The sequence below is a fragment of the Podarcis gaigeae genome (assembly GCF_964106915.1).
Source record: "Podarcis gaigeae genome assembly, chromosome: 2".
Classification (NCBI taxonomy): domain Eukaryota; kingdom Metazoa; phylum Chordata; class Lepidosauria; order Squamata; family Lacertidae; genus Podarcis; species Podarcis gaigeae.
Window position 1 is genome coordinate 45,354,484 of NC_139679.1, and position 20,258 is coordinate 45,374,741.

The 20,258-nt window shown below is 45.6% G+C and overlaps 1 protein-coding gene across 5 annotated transcripts; it reads right to left on the reverse strand.

Moving 5' to 3' along the window:
- Window positions 1–662: 662 nt before the first annotated feature.
- TRMT1 (tRNA methyltransferase 1) lies at window positions 663–16,437 on the reverse strand. 5 transcript variants are annotated; one of them, XM_083717946.1, is made up of 18 exons: window positions 16,286–16,417; window positions 16,007–16,053; window positions 14,481–14,860; window positions 12,630–12,685; window positions 11,523–11,671; window positions 10,474–10,661; window positions 10,068–10,183; window positions 9,360–9,472; window positions 8,819–8,967; window positions 8,094–8,177; window positions 7,195–7,264; window positions 6,965–7,099; window positions 5,963–6,048; window positions 4,322–4,430; window positions 3,879–3,955; window positions 2,736–2,855; window positions 2,189–2,309; window positions 663–870 (listed from the first exon to the last, which is right to left on the reverse strand). In XM_083717946.1, exons 3-18 carry the CDS (start codon window positions 14,831–14,833, stop codon window positions 787–789), a joined length of 2,010 nt encoding a protein of 669 aa, XP_083574072.1. In that variant the 5' UTR covers window positions 14,834–14,860; window positions 16,007–16,053; window positions 16,286–16,417; the 3' UTR covers window positions 663–786. The 5 variants fall into 5 exon arrangements, with proteins under 5 accessions (XP_083574072.1, XP_083574070.1, XP_083574071.1 ...); XM_083717944.1 differs by having other exon boundaries at window positions 15,955–16,053; XM_083717945.1 differs by having other exon boundaries at window positions 15,955–16,129; window positions 16,286–16,408.
- Window positions 16,438–20,258: the final 3,821 nt, after the last annotated feature.

Sequence of the window (20,258 nt, forward strand, 5' to 3'; positions counted from 1 at the left end):
AATAGTACCTCGGGTTAAGAACTTTGCTTCAGGATGAGAACAGAAACGGTGGTGGGCAGCAGCGGGAGGCCCCATTAGCTAAAGTGGTGCTTCAGGTGAAGAACAGTTTCAGGTTAAGAACAGACCTCCAGAACGAATTCAGTTCTTAACCCGAGGTGCCACTGTACACAATAAGAGGGCGAAACAGGCAGTTTTGTTTCTTTTAACATACCATCTTTCTAGGGCTTCAGACAGAGAGGTCTTTCCCAGCCCAGTCTGGCAGAGCCAGGATTTCAATCTTGGGAGTTGTTGCAGCATGCAAAGGATTTGGCTTTACCCTGACTCATTATTGCACATGCCATTGGGCTGGAGCCTGTGGTGCTAAACAGTGTAACTGTGAGGAAGCAACAGGGTTTCTTAATACTGCTACTGTCTATTCACTAGATTCTCAAACTTGACTTTCCACTATTTAGAATGGACAAACAGCAACAGTGAAGCAGTGCATGAGGATGTTCTTAAAATATCATTTTGGGGATGTAATAGGGTCATCTCCCCGCACCCCACCCCACAACAGTACTTGAAGAGCCTGACAGTTCAGTAGGCTCACAGGGCAGGCAGCTGATCTACTAGAGAGCAGTTTGAACATGATCAGGTAGAAAACATCTAGCAAACCAAGAACCATCAAAAGCTAACACCATTGTTTAATGGCAGGCACATCATAAATGGACAGTCATTTGAAAATAAAGGCTCTCCATTTAGCACAAATATATAAAACAAAAAGGAGCAGATACCAAAGACTGTTTCTCATCAAGATGGTGCTGGGTTGTTTTCTGCCGTCTTTCCTTCGGTCTCATGGGAGTAGCAGCACTTGTCCCCCAGTGAACAGTTGCCCTGTAAGGGAAAAGCAACGCCAAACATCACTAAACCATTCAAGTCCTTGCATGCAGCCCTGTGGCTGAAGCAGCTGGCCCTTAGGCAAACTAAGGCCGGGGGCTGGATCCGGCCCAATTGCCTTCTAAATCCAGCCTTCGGACGGTCCGGGAATCCGTGTGTTTTTACATGAGTAGAATGTGTGCTTTTATTTAAAATGCATCTCTGGGTTATTTGTGGGGCATAGAAGTTTGTTCTCCCCCCCCCCCCAAATATAGTTCAGCCTCCCACAAGGTCTGAGGGACAGTGGACTGGCCCCTGCTGAAAAATTTGCTGACCCCTGCCTTAGGCAAAAGAGAAATTGGCAGCTTGGCCTAAGGAGGCTGTAGCTGATCTGGGAACAGAACCCATAGCTACACCTCTAGTTGCCTTCACCATTCTGTTCTGCATAAAAGCCAAACATACCAAATTTTCAAGGTTCCTCTAAACAGCCCACTTGCCGTCTGCAAGTGTTTTAAATATTGCAGGTAAAATCAAAACAGACTTACATACAACTAAGGACCCAGCCAGCCAAATAGGGTAACCCAGGTTTAAGGAACCTCCTGGTTTTGCTGCCTGCCTAGGTCTGTAAAAACAGAGCAGCTGTGAAGCACCAGGTAAGCTGTGCCTGGGTTGGTGGGTCACAAGTTACGTAAGCCTGGTTAAAAACAGTATCTTTTTTTCAAAAAAAATCTGCTTTTCATTGGTCATCCTCATACCAAACATAGAATGGAGTTTAGGGACAGGGCAATTGTAGCTGGGCTGAAAATGATTAATGAGAACTGTATTCTCCAGCTGACTCCCCTAAATGAGACCATTCGATACAGGTTGTGCATAATGACCTCTGGTTGCCAGCAGCTACAACTAATAATGGCAGCTGACAAGAGCACTCCTACAAAACTGCCTGCCACATGGCAGAGAGGCAAACCACATGCAGCTCCAGTGGAATAAAACCAGAACCCAGAAAAGAGGGGTGTGCTTAACCCTTTCCCACTCCCAATTCTATTGTGCTATGAGATAAAAATCAGTTACACAGGTACCATTTCCTCCATTTGCCACGAGTGCAGCTTAAAGAACTTTAGCTGCACAGGCCATGTGCTTAAGACAGTAAAAAAGCAAAAGAGAGATGGAACAGGGCAGAGAGCAGAAAACCATGTCCCTTCTCCCCTGCACTTTTAAGCACAGCTATTCCCTGCTGTCATTAACACTCAGATTCCCCCAAAAGGCTACCCAGTTTCTTTTACACACCAACCCAACATCTCAGTTCTAGGCAAACAGCACAGTAGCTGTGACTACTCACTTGCCGAAACCGTTTGCAGGGAAAGTTCTTCAGGTGGGCCCCATCACTCTGTTCTCCACATTCTTTCCTCTTGTTCTGGTGTAGCTTTCTCTTTTCCTGCAAGGAGGAAGAGATCCCACCCCTGCCCCCAGCAGATGTGTCAGAACAGAGCCAAGGAGGCTGATGCTTTTGCTTCAGTGTCCCTGTCGCCACTGCCCTAGCCAGGAGAGTCAGGGCAGAAACCTGGGCCAAAGACCAGAAGGAGTAGCCCAAATGAGGTAGATACATCTTCCTCTACTTCCCAGGAAGTGGGGGGTGGGGAAACAGGGGAATGGGGAAAGGCGATACCAGAAGATACCAGTGCCAGAGTTCTCCTTGTCAGCTTTTCCATGACATCCTTAAAAGTAATGCATTCTGGTACCATTTTTAACCAACAGGAATGAGTTCTGGCCTGTCTTTGTTCTAATGCCCCATCCCCACCTCAGGACCTTTACATCCTGTATCCCAGGTTACATAAACTGTATCCTAGCTTGCTCCCAGTAGACCCAGATTCCCTGTTAAATCTTACCCAGCTTTGGCTCTTGCTTTTGGGCCCCAAAAAGGCTCTGGATTTAGCTGGAACCGTTTGAGGCCTTGCTTTCGTGAGCTAGGATTAGCATCTGCCCGGACAGTGAAGGATGCCTGCAGCCTGTGGAGTTTAAGAGTTTCAGCAAGGAATAATAATAATAATAAATTTTATTTATACCCCGCCCTCCCCAGCCAAGGCTGGGCTCAGGGCGGCTAACAACCAATAATAAAAACAAGTTGAATGAATACAACTTAAAAACCAAGATTAAAATACAACATTAAAACATTAAAATGCAGCCTCATCACAGGAGGAAAAAAGAGAGGGGGAGGGAATCAAATTGACTCCAAGCCAAAGGCCAGGCAGGACAACTCTGTCTTACAGGACCTGCAGAAAGAAATCAGATCCTGCAGGGCCCTGGTCTCATGTGACAGAGCGTTCCACCAGGCCGGAGCCAGTCTTGAAAAAGCCCTGGCTCTGGTTGAGGCTAATCTAACTTCCTTAGGACCCGGGACCTCTAGGGTGTTGCTATTTATGGACCTTAAGGTCCTCCGTGGGGCATACTGGGAGAGGCGGTCCCGTAGGTACAAGGGTCCTAGGCTGTGAAGGGCTTTAAAACCAGCACCTTAAATCTGACCCTGTACTCCACCGGGAGCCAGTGCAGCTTGAAAAGCACTGGGTGAATATGCTCCCATGGCAGAGACCCCGTGAGGAGCCTCGCTGCAGCATTCTGCACCCACTGGAATTTCTGGGACAGCTTCAAGGGCAGCGAATTGCAGTAGTCAAGCCTGGAGGTGACCATCGCATGGATCACTGTGGCCAGGTCGGGGCGGGAAGGACAGTTCCTATCTGGAACCAAACCCCTTTCACAAAGTGGGATCACTACCTTCTCTTGGTCAGAATAGGACAAATTCTAGATGAAAAACTTGAGCATTTGAACACACACACACACCCCTAGAGCTTATTTTGCTATCTTAGCCCACAGCTGTCTGTCCCTCCCACCCCTGCACCACAACCTACAGCAGCCTACAGATATATGCCCTCCTGATTTCCAAAGTTTCCTGCCAATGGGCCATTTCTTTCTTGGCCTAAGGTCCATATTTGCCCATCCAGCACCCAGTCTTGCAGTACACCCCCAATACCTACTTGGGTTCTACAGAAAGGATGTGGGCAGCTGGGCTGCTCTCGGAAAGGCGCTCTCTTTTCACAGGATTGAGTTTCTCCTAAAGTTGGGAGATAGGCAAGGGGAATAGAACAAGAAGTGGGTTTAATCTCAAGAGGTGAAAAGGGGAAAGCAAATGAAACAAACTTCAGGTGAAGGATGGCTAGGAATCTGTCCTTTACAAACACCTCAGGACTGTGTTTTAATCGCTCTTTATCAAACCAGACCCAAAGAGCAAAGTATACATGCAGAAACAGTGGCCAGTGGTACAAAGTGGCAGGAGCATGCCCCATCATTGCAGACAAAAAAACAATAGTGCCACAGGCTGGAGCCTGAGAAAGGGGAACAAATAGCTGTTCTGGAGGTGCCTACAGTAAAAGATACAGAAATAAAAGCTCCTTTATGCAGAGGTTAAGACTTTGCTCACCCAGCAGCGCATGATGTCCCAGAGCACAGATGGTGGCGCATCTGTCTTGATGGCATTTTTGCAGGCATGGGACAGTGACACCCGGTAACCAGCATGGAGGAGAGCTGACCTGGAAAGGAAATCCAGGGAAGATTTGCACAGAAATCCCTAATTTCCAAAGGGGAAGAACTTTGGAAGAAACAGTGGAGGGTTTCTCACTGTTTGAGTCAATTCTGTATTTCAAACTATAGCCAACATCACTTGTTACCTCATTATTAGAACACGGGATTCCAATTTTGGTCAGATTCAGACCATTTCATTGCACACCCCTAAACATTTGTTGCTTGTTGATGTCGGAGCACTGTAGTCTGTCAACTTGTTCGTCCCAGCTACTCTGTGAAGTGTCATTCTTTCCAAACAATACAACAATTTGAAGATGACCACCCTCAAACTGCCAGACCCCAGCCTAGAAGCAACATTGTCTTGGATCCAGAAAACCTATAGCATGAGCAATCTGCTTAGAAAAGGGAAAGTTTTCATATGTGGAAAAAAACTAAGGGATTTTAGGAAATGATATATAATGAAATGAAGATGATGTTAAAATTGGTAATTCCCCCCCAAAAGAGGCTTTTTTTCTAGGGATATGGGGGACAAATGTCCCAAAAAATATTATTAAACTATGTATGGAACAACAGCTGCGAGAATCCTATGTGTGCAGAATTGGAAGGAAGAAAAAGTCCCAACCAAAGAAGAATGGATTGCAAAACTAATGGACTGTACAGAATTGTCAAAACTGACAGCAAGAGTGAGAGACCAAAGTGATGAGCTTTTTACTGAAGAATGGAAATCCTTTTTTGGAATATCTGAAAAAGAACTATAGCCAAATGAAACTGCAGGCAGGATTTGAATTAGGAGCAGTGGGTGGAAAATGACAAAAATTGTAGTAGAGGAAATATGTATTAGATATAGCAGCAGAATATGGGTAGGAATAAACACACCACAGAGGTAAGGATGGGAAGTCACCTTGTGTTTTTTTTAAGAGAAATATATGGTATATTGAATTTTAAGTTAATGTGCTTAGGTGTTTAAAATTGAATAAAATTTATTATAAAAAGAAAAGGGGGGGCTTTTCGACAGCTTATCACTTTGGGCAACAGGACCTGTGGCTTCCTGCATAACAAAGCAAAGTTCCAGCAGCAACCTAGCATAACACAACTGGCCTACTCAGGTCTGAACTACAGAGACCCAGAGAGCCACAAAGTCCTCTATAGGACAGGAGTGAGTACCCTGTGGCTCTCCAGTTTTTTTTCAGACTCTAATTCCCATCAGCCCCAATCACTCTGATCCATAGGCAAGGCTGGTGGGAGCTGCAGTCCAGCAACACCTTGAAGGCCACGGATCAGCCACCCCTGTTACAAGAAAACACAAGAGTCCCACGGCAGGACCCTCAAGGCTTAAGCCAGACAAGATTGCTGAGTAGGGAAGTCAGAAAACAAAGGAAGGCACAATGCTCCAGTGTAGCTCTATAAAGGCTTTCAGAGCCTGACTCTGCCACCAACTAAATGAGCCCCTGCCCACTCCAACCCACACAAACTACAACCGCTCTTTGTTTGCTTTCCCCCACTTTAGGATAGGTTCTTGCAGCACAAACCCCAATCTTACCTGAACTGTAGCAGGGAAGGGCTGCTGCAACGGACGGTTTTGCTGAGATGGTCAAGGGTGTAGTAGAGAGGGACATCACTGAGCTCCTATCACACAGAGAGAAAACAATACTAGTTAAAACCGGGTGTTTGCCCTACTGTTGCCATGAAGACGACAGCACCAGTTTATCTTATATAGAGTATTTCAAACAAAGATCTTGCAGTGGTGGCTTTTTAATCTTTGTTTGTTTCTCCACCCTATTTCTAGATTGTCAATAGACCAGAGTACACTGGGTGATTCTTCTCCCTGCAGAGATTCCTTTCCACGGCGATTCATCTGCTTCAGATCTACTGCAGGTTGTGAGAACGGAGGCCTGCTCTATGGCAGAGGTGCAGAAACTGCAGCCCTCTGGGTGCTGCTGCTCCAGCTACTATGAGACGCAATGGGAGTTGGACTTTCCAACAGCATTCGGAGGACCACAGGTTCCCCACCCCTGCTCTAGAGCAAACTTTTTTGCAGGCACTCCCCTTGCTAAACACAAGGTGAGAGCATTTGCCAGAACATTGCCAGACACTGGTAGGTATTCCATTGTGGCTGTGGATTGCAGAAGAAGACCGACTGCAGTATACAAGTTCTTGCTTATCTACCATTGTTTCCCCCTTCCCTTTTGGCGTCCCTCCCTTCTTATCTCTTTTTTTTCTGTCTACCACTGCTAGTCTTCTCACTAGATGGGCTTCCAAGGAACCCCAAGGTGCCCTAGAAAAAATCTGAAAACCACTGCCCTATATGAAAAGGGTGCCAAGCACAAAACATACCCTTCCCTTTGAATTTCTAAATCAAACCAATTGCCACACAATACTGTATTCATTTGTTCATTCACACTGAGAGTTTGCACAACTCAGTGGTCCACTATGCAACATCCTTTGTTGCACCTTGGCAAAAAGCTGCAGCTCATGGGGGTGGTCTAAAGGGGAAGGGATCCTGTATGGCAATCGCCTTCATCTTCTGCACAGTCTTCCTCACCTCCATCACCATGCTCAGGATGCCCTGAATCCGCTGGCTTGTTCGGAAGCGTGCTGGGTTGCTCCCAACTGCTGACAGGACTCGCTGGACAAAATCCGCATTGTGCAGGGGCTCTGCCCACAGAGGGCCACCCAGCTGTGGGAGGAGGAGGAGGAGGAGAGAAGCAAGGGTTAGCTTGAGATCTTCTGGCCAGGGGCATATTATGAGGTATAGAGATCAGCTGGGCTCACCTGGTGGCGCTGCTGACAATACTCACAGGATGGTCCCACAGGAGGCCCACAGGCAGCCTTGTAGTTGACGCTGTTGTTTGGTCAGAGAGAGCAAAAGCAGTATTTAAGAGCCTCATTGCGGTAAATGGGGCCAATACTTTTTCTTTCCCTGTTCCTTTGTTGTTGTTTTATTAAATGTTGCTTGTTAGGTGCCCAAGTCTCTCTCTCTCTATTTATTTTTATTAATATTTTATTTATACCCCACCCATCTGGCTGGGATTCCCCAGCTATTCTGGGAAGCTTCCAGCACATATTAAAACATAATAAAACATTAAAGACTTCCTGATACAGGGAACAAATATCATTTAAGCATCCATCAGAGAGACTGTCAGTTTGCCTCCTTTGATTGGTAGCTCAGAACTGTGTCCATTATCTCTGGCATCAGGCAGAAGAGGCAGGCACAGAGGGGTTCAAACATTGATCTTCACTTCCCCAAGATCCCTTCCCGTTTGCCAATTGTTCTATTACACCGATAGGAAGCATCCAAAAATGAGCTAGCATGACTTCCACTCTAACAGAAACTTGCGCCTAAACACACCCTCCTCTCCTCACAGAAACAATACGTCCCCCTGCTTCTGACTCCCACAAACCTATTGTGTATGACTACACACAAAACTTTGGTTTTTAAAATTTGAGGCCAAAGGCTGAGAATAAAGGAAATGTTGCAATGAACCCCCACCGAAAAAGGATGCCTCATTAAGAGAGCCACCCAGGAAATGAGTTTCCCACCCTGGTCAACACAGGAACATCTGGCAGCGCAAGTGTTCCTGGAATCTGCCCACCTGACTGTCTTAGGTAGGAGGAAGAGGGGAAATGTTGTTTGATTGTTCTGTAAAAAAACATCTCCCCAGCTCTCTTACTTGTTTCCATTGTGAGCCACTTTGCCAAGTCTCTGCATATGAAAGGAGCCACAGCCCACACAGTTATAGACAAAGGCCTGTTTGCTGCCAAAAGAAAGAGAATTATTAACATGTAGCAGGCTTGGCTATAAATAAGAGGCAGGGAAAGAAAAGCCCAGGGATGGGCCTCAATAAGTATTGGTTGCAGTGGATAAGCTCCCTGTTACCTCAGCTAACTGGGAGCACCATGGACAGCCCTACACACACACACACACACACACACACACACACACACACGTGGTGACCATTTTGCACAGTGGTGCCGCTCACAGCCCCCACACACTCCTTGCCCTGCCCCACATTCTACTTTCTTCTGTGTCCAAAAGGACCTGCATATCAATGATCACATGAAGAAGAAGAAGAAGAAGAGGAGGAGGAGTTTGGACTTGATATCCCACCTTTCACTCCCCCTTAAGGAGTCTCAAAGCAGCTAAAAATCTCCTTTCCCTTCCTCCCCCACAACAAACACTCTGCGAGTTGAGTGAGGCTGAGAGACTTCAGAGAAGTGTGACTGGCCCAAGGTCACCCAGCAGCTGCATGTGGAGGAGCAGGGAAGCAAACCCAGTTCACCAGATTACGAGTCCACCGCTCTTAACCACTACACCACACTGGATGCCACTAAAACGGCTGTAAGCACAAATGGGGCACTACCCAAGGACTGAAACTCAAGTTTGGGGGTGGCTCACCTGGCAGACGCTTTAACCTTGGCTTGCCCAGTAAAGACCCGGACGAAAACACGAATGTAGAAATCTGCACTGACCGACAGGAGTGGGACAATGTAGCGCTGGTAGCAGTTGGCCCGCAGATCAATGCTGTGCAGGATAATCCGCAGGGCCTGAAGGAAGGTAGGAGGAAACTACAGTGAGAGCCATTGTTACGTTTTGCTTTTGGACAGTTAACATTACTGTGATACATGGGAACTTCAACTCTTCATGTGTCAGCCCCATAAAAATGTAAGAGTCACTCTGTTATCTTGAGGTTGGCCTTGGGAGTATGTCCTCTAGCACAGCAGCAGGCAGCCAAGCTGGGAGAAAGAGGAGTGGAACTGCAGTAGTTGTGGATGCCTGAATAGCACTGCCGGTAGATACCACTTGACCTTGCAGAACCACCAACTTGAAAGCATTCATTTCCTCTTGAGGAAGGCAATAGGCGGGCCAAAGGCTGGACAGATATAGCGATGGGACATGGGCTTGTAGTCTGGGGTTCCTGGCAGCTCAATCCACTCACCATCTCATGGCAGAACTTGCCCTTGATAGACATGGCCCCATATTTGCTGTAGCAGGTCTCCCCGGAGTTCCCAGCCATTACGGCCATGTCGGTGCATGTGACACACAGCAGGCCTGCAACAGTGTCCCCAAAGGGAAGGGAAGGGTCAGGAGATACAACACAATCTTTCCCCCAAAAAACACACCTAAAAGGGCATCAAGCAACAACTGTAGAGTCAAAGCATATGGTGCCATGACCTCAGTTTGGACTGCTGCTCTGCCACAAAGCCCATAGCCAAACCATTACATATGCTGGCTTCAGTTTCTATCTGTGCATAGGGAACAACAAAACTCTCCTGTCTCAGTGAGGCAGGGAAGGCATACAGAAAGAGTTCTGTAGCTTGCACAGCAGGAACAATTTCACTTTTACAGGAGTCTTCCAATCCTCAGAGAGCTTTAGGAACTCGCATAGCTAGACTGCCATATAATATGCCAAAAACATGTCTCTGACAAAGTCCTAGCTTTTCCGTCATGAGTCAACGTGAGGTTATGGTCCGCATTTTACATTTATACCCAGATTTTGTTTTGAACCCCCCCAAAAAAACTGTTTATAAAGGACTGACAGAAAAGCTAAGTAGGCAAAAAAACCACTGCAGAAGAAGAGTGGTACAAACAACCTGATTTTCACCATCACTCACAAAATTGGAGCTGGAAGAAGTTATCAGCTCACCTCCGTCACTCACGCTCTGAACCGCAGCATCCAGAAACATCGAAGGGCTGCCATACGGGTCCAGATCAATGACATCAAAGAGGTCTCTGTCTGCCTTGCTCTGGTACATCAGCATCCTGTGAGTGTGGGAGAAAGACCTGTTTAGAAGCACCACACTCCACACACAAAAAGAAACAAAAAGATAACAGTGGCCCAGTTCTTACTATGGAAAAAGGAGCAGGAGTCTAGCTCACAGGCCCTGAATCAGGGGTGGGGAATCTGTGGCCACCCAAATGCTGCTGGACTACAACTCCCATGATCCCCAACCATGGTCATGCTGGCTGAGGCTGAAAGGAGCAGGAGTCCAACCACAATCAGAGTGTCATGGGTTTCTTATCTCTGTTCTAAATGGAAAACCTTTACTCACCGGGCATCTGACAAGCTTGGAGTCACCAGGTGTCCGACATCATTGAGCTGGATGTTTTTGGTTATTAGCTCAACAGCCTTGGCAGATATGTCATTCGCCACCACTCTCTGAAGGCCAGGAACCTCCTTTGCAAACCGGATGGAGCGTAATCCAGAAGCAGCCAAGGCCTCCAGCACTCGCACTCCCTCCTGCAGAGAGACAGGAAGAAAGATCTAGAAAAGAGAGGTGGTGGGAGGCCCCAAAGCAACTGAGCTCCACAGATGCCTTGCTAAAAATGAACATAACAGCTGACTTCAAATGGTATCCCCTTGCCACAACTGATGGAGATGTAGAACAAAATTTTCCTCCTATGCCTTATCATCTTGTGACCAATGCACATGGTGAAGTAGACACAAATTGACTTTTGCAGCAGATCTCAAAAGACTGGGTCAGCCTTGTGAATGCCTCAACGTGTATCAAAATCTCCAGCTGTTCCCCAGATCTTGGATTTCTTGAGAATGTGTGCTAAAACACAGACTCAGTGTTGGAGTTTGGGGAGGAGAGAGGGAATAATGCAAGGTGGTTAGCATTTAGTGGAGCATTTGGTGACCACTTGTAAGCCAGGCCTCTGCACCAAACAGAGACCTTGCAGTTAAAACTGTAACACAGCTAGCATAGTGTAGCAGTTACCATGTTGGAGTCAAACTGGTAGGACCCAAGTTCAAACCCCCCACTCGGCCATGAATCTTGCTGGGTGACCTTAATCCAGTCACTATCTTCCAGCCTGATCTACCTCAGAGAATAAAAGGAGAAACTTGTATGCCACCTTGATAGCCTTGAAGGAAAGGCAGGACACAAATCAAATAGATAAAATATAACTAAGCACAATAAAACTAATACAATATATATATATATATATATATATATATATATATATATATATTGACAAAACAAAAGAAAGGAGGGAAAGGATGAACAAGGGATCAATGCATTCAGCACTACAATAAAATAAGGTGCCATCACAAGACCCTCAAACCCCCAAAATGTACATATACACGGGGACACAGCACCTGGCATACTTCTCCCACTTTCACAGCTTCATGCTCCTCATTATCTTGCTGGTCATCACCACCAGGTGTCTGCTCCAGGTCATCATCTTTTCCCCCTTTCGAGAGATCCACAATCACTTTTGAGACATTCTCCTCTCCAGGGACTGCAACTGGAACAGATGGAAATAACACAGAGTGACATGAGGTCGGGGCCTGCCATTCTCCTTACATAGATTTGCAATCCTGAAATCATTTCATACAACTGTAATATGGCATTCAACATTATGCTGAACAGCATGGACAAAGAGATTGCATATATTTTCCAGGAAGCTAAGCAGCCATTTCCCAGAAGCTGGAGAAAGGTTAGCAGGGTGCTAAGAGATCTACAATGTGCCAATCAAGCTAGAGTTCTAGCTTCTATTTACCTTGCATAGATATTCTTAGCACAATTTGTGCAAGAAGACCACAGCTGCTCATTGCTCTTTTATGGTACAGAGTGGGGTCTTGGCTAAAGAGTGATGTGTTAACCAGATCTACATTCTGTAGTTCTAGGAACAATCCCCAAGGCTTCAAAATGGGGCATGGCTAGTTCACAACAGAGCCGCTGACAGTATGCAAGCCTGCCTAAACAGGTGCTTAAAGCACAGCTGTCACAGCAAGAGGAACAACATAGAACTGAAGGAGGAAGAAGAGAGTGGAAACAGCAGGCAGAGTCAATATCAGGGTCTGCTCCAGCCAAACTGTTCTCCCCTCTCTCTCCCCTGGCCAACTTTACATTTTATAACATTTATTTGTTTTAATATTTTAAAATGTAAAGAGCCTTGGGTGCTTGGCAGAAAGCAAGTGCAGGGGAGATCAGAGCATCAACACCTCTTCTGCTCCTGTTTACTTCACAGTCAGGAGAAAGAATAGGGAAGTGCCCTAATCAAACGTTTCATTTTGAAGAGAGAGAAAAGCTGCCTCCAATGGAAAGAGGTAATTACCCCAATGTCCAGACTACAGGACAAACAACAAGGAGAGAGAAAGGTAAATCAACATTCCTGAAAAGACAATTATGCATGCCTCTTACACATCAGCGGTTTCCCCCTCTGGGTCTTGTCTCGAATAGAGGAAAATATTACTACTCACTTGAAATCCCTTTTGATGAAAGCTGAAGCCGTACAAATTCCGTAAGGACTGCACACCTATATGTGGGAGGGGAGAGAGGTGTCAGAGGTGTGATTTTTGTTATTCTGTAGCCAAGATATACTAGAAAAAAAGATTTCATAAAATTTATATACCACTTGATTGTGAAAACCCCCCTCAAAACTAAAGACCCTGGGTGTCTTCAGAACCACTCATTTTGCAGAGCACAGGCTCGTCCATCAGCCCCAGCCGACATGGATGACGCCACCCATCAAGAATGATGGGTGCTGCAATCCAGAAAGCTGGAAAGCTACAGGTCCCCCACCCCCGTGAGAAGCCATTCTGCTTCAAACCATACTCACTAAATGAGCGAACACAGCTTTCCCCTCCATATTTTTCAGCCTAAACTACTGGGTAGTTATTCGTTGCTGAAAGCTATGCTACAGTATCAGTAGACAAATCCCATAGAAAATATGTTATATAAATCAGCTTTTAAGGCTCACTGAACACAAGCATCATCACTATTATTACTAAAAAAAATCCTCTCAACTACCAGATTCCTGAAACTATCAGCCACTTGACAGAAATCTTTTTGGCAGCAAAATAGGGCTGCCCCTTCTCTGTCAAAGGACTGGCCCTTCCTTTCATCAACCCTCTTGCCAGCAAAGGGGAATTAACTTGACTTAATTACCAAAAGGGTCTTGAAGTGGGTAAAAACTAGGATGCACGTCCTCTAGCACATGTCCTTGAAGCCTGATCCTCACACACACAAAGATACTTCTAGCAAACAGAGGAGCACCCAGGACACAAATGCAGGCCTCTCCAGGATCCTTTGCCCCCAGGGTTCCTTGCAGCTTCTGGAGAATAGGGTTCCTTTTGGTGGCAAAAGTACATATCCTTGCACCACTGAAGAGATCCCAATGGAAGAGGGAGAGTTTAGCACCAAGCACATGCAGGGGTGAATTCAATGTAGTGCTAAGTGAGCTCTACTTGCCCAATGATACTTTTCACCCCTCACTTCCCTCCCTCATGTGCCCCCTAAGTCTGTTCTGGGGGTTCCCCCCAATCCTCCAGAGCAGAATAAGGGCCCCTTGGGCAGTATGCTGGGAGAGAAGAGAGAGAAAAGTCTTTCTGCAAAAGCAGACCTTGTAGCTGAATCAGGTACCCATCCTTGGAAGCCAAATGCTTCCCTCCCTCTCCCCACTCCACAATAACCCTTCTGGACATGAAGGTCCACTGAACCCACCTTCACCATAGGAATAACCTGAGGAGGTGGATTGGGGAGTCCTCAGTGAGTTAGTAAAAAAAATAAAATGAAGTGGGGTCACAACTGTAAGCAGAGCTTTTTTTCTGGGGGTACTCAAGGGTACACAGTACAGTAGTACCTCTGGATGCGAACAGGATCGGTTCCGAAGCCCCGTTTGCATCCTGAAGCGAACGTAACATGCCACTGCATGTCTGCTCGTGCACGGGTCATGTTTCGCCGCTTCTGCACATGCGCGTGACATCATTTTGAGCGTCTGCACATGCGGCAAAACCCGGAAGTAACGCGTTCCGTTACTTCCGGGTCGCTGCGGAGCGCAACCCGAAAACGCTCAACCTGAAGCGTATTCATCCCAAGGTATGACTGCACCAGCATCTTTTTCTTAGAAGAAAAACACTGTGCGAATGTCACAGTTCCTCTCTTGTTCATTACACTCAAAAACTAAGTTTAATTCGGCCAGTGGTTGCAGGCCCCTTCTCATTCTCACAAAATCAAAGGGGCAGCCTCTTCCAAAATGCAAGAGCAGATTCCAACAGTCCATCATTTGCAAAATTAAATGGAAAGCAATCTCTTCCCACATGTCTACTTACGTAAGGTCTCTGTTAAACTCCTGAACAGGGTTGTAGAACACTTCATTGGCACTTGGGAAAAATATTTTCCCCTTCCCTTCAGTGACCAGGGTTCCTCCATTCTTTACTGCCTCACTGCTACCAGTAGTGCTCACGATAGGGGACTGAGCCGCATTTTGCTCCAGATTCGAGTCAGCTGTTTCCATACATTGTGGCTGATCACCATCCATGGCTTTCACAAAAATATTTCTGACTTTAAGAGCAATTAAAGGTGAAATATTCCAGGCCTTTTGAAGCTGTAGAATTCCTGCCCTTCTGTAAGGAGGTAAGGTGCCTCCCAGAGTCCAAATCCACAGGAGACACTTGCTTTTCATTAGTACAGGCTTCTTCCTGAGTATTTTCTGAAAAGTATAAGAAAAGCTATTTCTACTGCATAATTTTCCAATCATCAGCACTGCTGTTCTGTATATGAGTGACAGCTTACATACATTATGATAGCTGCCCGCTTCCAAAGATATGGGTAGCAAGCGGTGATTAGTTAAAAAGGAAAGGCCTCGCCTGCCTTTAAGAGCAAGAGGCCCTTAATTTTTTTTTAAAAAAGATAAAGAATTATCAGATTTTAAAAATCAGCCTTGAATTTAACAACTTACCTGATAACAATAGGCACTTAGGAAGTCTATGCAGAGAATTCCATGCAGGTGAGTGGGCTAGTGAAGGACGAATGGGTCTCTCCATTTGACCTCCACCGGCCCCCATGCTCTCCTGGTGAATTCTCTGAGCCAGCCAGCTGGCAATCCAGCTGGCAGGGGGAAACAAGACATGCAGAGGTAGCAGGAAAAAGCATGCAAACTGCTTCCCAAGCTTTGCTTCTCCTTCTTCCTCTCACTTATACTCTAATCTGCAAGTGGACAGCCATAGCTCAGTGGTAAAGCATATGTAGCATACAAAAGGTCCCAATTTCAATCCCCAACAACTCCAGGTACTGCTGGGTGAGGACCCTGCCTGAAATCCTGGAGAGCCACTGCCAGTTAGTATAGACAACTATGTACTAGATGAACTAAGGCTCTGACTCAATATAAAGCAGTTTCCTATGCCCCTAAGTTAAAATGTTGTGATGTACTGCTGGTATAAGGCTAATTCTGTGGCTTCTAGACCAGTGCTGGCTCACAGTCCTGTCTCAGCTGCCTAAGGGCAAGTGGTACCTGGCAGTGCAGCAGATCTTACTTGCGCAGGACTACTGGAAGGCCCACCAGCTCACCAATCAAATGAGAAAAAATGGATGAGTTGCCAAACGCATCTTCCAACATGCAGGAGGGGCAGCAGAGTTAGGGAGGCTAGCTATTCAAGTTATTCTTTAATTAACCACCTTCAGGAAACACTTTATCCAAACTATAGGAAATTTGCTGGGCTTTAACACAAAGAAGGTAAGTATTAAAGTAATGGGTCTTGATCATATTTTCTCAAAACTATTTAACTCTAATATTTGACACTTAACTGAGAATTCTCGATTGGCTGCTGTTTGCACACCACCATAATTATGCTCTTACTCCGCATTGCTGGCTGTAGGTTTCTGCGTCTGATCAGAACTGGGAAGCTTGCAGCAGCACCGGGAAAAGGAAAGAAAATACACAACACTTCAGATCCATCTTTTCCATAATCCTCCTCCTAGTCTAAGGAATCGGAAACAAAGCTAAGCCAGCATATCACGAACAGCATAGATTGTGGAGAATAGGAAAGTAAATGCTTTATTCACACTCCGGGCGGAAGGAAACAAAACATGTTCCATAATAGAATCTGAAGCTTGCTCCAGTCTAACAATCACCAACCTCTTTAACTCATCCTCCAACCCAGAATATTTCCTTCCCAGAAGCAGCACAACCAACCAGCACCGACTTCCACGCTTCTCAGCACAGGCTATGTCGACGCCGCCATATTGAAAATTGTGGGAGACGATCAGCTGACGCTCTTCCGACCAATAAAACTAGCGGCGGATGGGACGGCTATAGGGTCAAAAAAGAGACGTAGCCCAGCTTTCAAAACGCAATTAGAAAAGCTGGAGTTCTTTAAACTCATTTGCGAGGGGTCATGCGTCGTTCCTTTGAACACGACTTCTTCCATGATCCGGATGTATATGCGGCTTATACGGGAACATCTGCAGTTTATAGTTTCGTTCCCCAGAAACGATTTGCAATAAATGGCGTTGAGAATCAGTGGGAATGTAAGCCGTTAGCCGGTATTTCTTAGAAGTCTTCGTTGGGGGGGGGGCGCAGGGGGGAGAAGAGTAGTTCCTTTTCCATCTTGCAATATAAAACTTTTAAACCATATCGAACTCAGTGGGGCATAATTTCTCCGTGAACAGGCATTAACTCCGTCTGAAAGAGTCAAAGGTAACAACGTGGCGAACTTCTACACCAAGATAAGTGAGAGTGGTGACAGTTAGTAGGTCCCTTTCGCGCTTTTCAAGGATTTGGAAACACCTCATTAATCAGAGTCGGACTGTGGTACTTCGCCAAGCTCACATATTGCGATTTCCACATCAGTTCAATAAAAGCATCCACTTTCTAGTCCTCAACCTCTACGTTCAACGAAGGGGTGGATACACTTTACTGGGGGTCAGAGTGGGAAGACACCCAACCAATAACCTTGAGGTTATTTGACTGAAGCTAAATTGTACATCAAGGTTGAGGGTGGCTATGCACACTTGCTGATCTGTGCCTACATATCTCTCTGTATATTTTAAAATAACAATATATATGCTACCCTTCAATTTATTGAAAACAATATTAACACCAGGCTGGGCATCCTCACTATGCTGATTAGACTTCTTAGTTACAGCAAGCTTCCCCAGACGTATAATTTTGTTACGTATCCTTGTTCTTAAAATCTACAGATTTTATCTGTATTTTTCATAAATGTTTCACACTGTTTTAGGTAAGTCACTTAGGGATTCCCCCTCTTTTATGAAGCAGTTAATTTTATTTATTTAACAAGATTTATAAGCAATCTAAATATTAATAAGCATGTTTTCAGGGTGGCTTACAGTATATTTGATATCTTGGTAGATCACTTGATATTTTCTAGGCTAAACAACATCAGTGTTAGGACTCAGTAGGGCAGTTCAGATTATCGTCCTAGCACATATGAGAGAGAGAGCAGGGCTAGCCCCTCATCCCATCCCTTAAATATAGGGGTTTCTGTTCATATGTTTGCCCACTGTGCATGGGCATTCAATGGGCAGGGCTAGGCTAGCCAGATAACATCAAGGACAAGGCCAGCAACATTGCTCTGTTCTTTGCACGGATATCCTTACATGTATTGCAATATCCTGTCAAGTTTATCTACATATACAAATCAGGTAGACAAAAAGATAAGGATCTTTAGATGCAAAGGAGCACACCAATACCTTTACAAACTGGTCATATGTTTGTTTACTCCAAAGTAAATCCCACTGCATTCAGTAGAACTTACTCCCAAATAAACACACATAGGATTGCACCTTTAATAGCTGTAAAGAGGGAGGGATTTGGGCAGGTGTGTCTTGCAATGCTGAACTTGCCTCTTCTACACAATTATTTAAAAGTATGCAAGCCTATCTTCCTTTACACGTAGCTGCCACCTTTTTTTTGTTCTTGCTCCTTTAGTAGCAATCTCATACTGAAAAAATAAGCAGGTAAGGCTTTTCCTGGCACAGGGATGCAGTAATGTGGATTAAATGCAGAAATCAAGCAGGGACTGTTTTTCCTATACACAGTTCAGAGCCATTTTTGTGCAATGTACTTACTCTAAGCTGTTGGCATCTATCTGCTTTGAGAGACAATGCAATATGCCTCTGGGGATGAAGTCAAACCGCTGCATTAGTGACACTGAAGTGACCTCTCCAGGACACAAGCCTGGGCAGTGTGTATGGAGGTTTTGGGCCAGTGTGTATGGGCTGCCCAGATGACAAGACCCCCATTTTGGCCTCATTTATGTGGTCCAAAGGAAAATTTAGAGCAATATGTTTGGCACCAGCTTGGCTTCAGGAGTTGCCAGGAGGTATCCAAGGCGCCACCCAACTGCCTTAGGGACTCCTGATTTATGTAGGGTTTGCTGTTAGACTTTGTTTCTCCTGAAGATATCCCACAAGACAGCAGAGATTTAGGATCAGAGTTTTCCTTCTCCTAGATGGGCTACCTTCCTAGGTTGATGAGCCCAATCTACTCCCTGACTTCCCTCTACAGCATGTGCAGAAACGGTCTTATTGACTGCTGGACCCACTATTGGTCTCATCCACTCGATCTGCCGGAGCCTGCCTTTGCATGCAAGTTAAGTCCCTAACTCACCTGGTTTAGCCAGCCAGTCGAAGTTGTTCCTGGGGTGTGGCCACTGTTGCATCTGACAGCTTCTAGGAGCCACAGGTGAGAGCTGAATGCAGGGTAAGGATGATGTCTCCCACCAAAGGTACTACCCCTCCCCTAGCACCCCATATTAAACGAATGATGTTCAAATCCCCACTCAATAATGAAGTTCACTGGATGACTTTATAACCTGGTTGCTACAGCCACCATCTTAAGATGAGTATCTGACAACCCTGTCTACCTATAAGCAGTTTTTCAACCTGGTATATGGTTGATCACAAATGGAGGCCAAATACTAGAACATGTTGCCCCTTCATCCGATGGGTGGATTAGATGGCGTTGCATCAAGAATTTTCTCACACTGTCCAGTGCACTTTCCCTCCCCATGACTTTCCTATCTCAAAATGTCTGATCTTTGGGGGAAGCAGGTTTCTTGTGGAAGACTTCCAAATCAACTTTTATTGCACAACCTGAATTTGCTGGTATGTGATTCAATCACACCTGAAAATAGCGACAGCCTGGAAATTCCCTCAGAGAATGTTATAGTCAAAGTGGAGTTCAGATTTGAGTCTTCCATAGTTAAGGTCACCATGTAACTCCAGGTGTTGCTAAGAATGCCAACTCTTTTCTGGTTCCTGTTCCTCCACCCAACAGCAGGTTATGATGCTCATCTGCATATTGTGAAAATGCACCTGTTCGTTTCTACAGATAAAGCTGCAGCTAAAAGCAAAGAATTAGGCCAGGCACCTTTGTGTGATGAGTTGGCAAGTTTAGTGACAACATCACAATGGCTCTTACTAACAGAAGTGGCTCAAATGATGATCACAGGTTCCGGGTTGGTTCATATGGGGAGAGTCAGTTCTTCAGGTGTTGCAGTCCTGAAGCTGTTTAAGGGTTTATAGATCAAATAACAACACTTTGAATTGGGACCAGAAACTAACTGGCAGCCAGTGCAGTTGGGCCAGGATTGGTGTAATATGCTCAAGCCATCTTGCCCCATTACCTGACCACTGAATTCTGCACCAGCTGAAGTTTCCAAACCGTCTTCAGAGGTATTCCCACGTATGGAATGTTGCAATAATCTAACTTAGAGGTTACCAGAGCATAGACAACAGAGGTTAGCTTATCTCTTTCCAGATAGCGGTGCAGCTGGGCCACCAGCCAAAGCTGATGGAATGTGCTCCACACCACAGATGCTGTCTGAGCCTTGCGACAGCAATAGATGCAGAAGTACCCCCAAGCTGTGCACCTGCGACTGCCCTAACCCACTGAAAACTAGCTTCCTTTTGAAACTATATGACAGTGTTTACAGCACTTTAACATTAGCAAACGGGTCCTTGCTCAAGCCTTGCATTCTACTTTTAGACAAGGGGCAAAAGGGAGATGAAAGCGTAATGATGTGTGTGAGCAAGAGAAGTTACATATTTATACTTTTTTTTCCCAGCTGAGCATGAGAACAGAG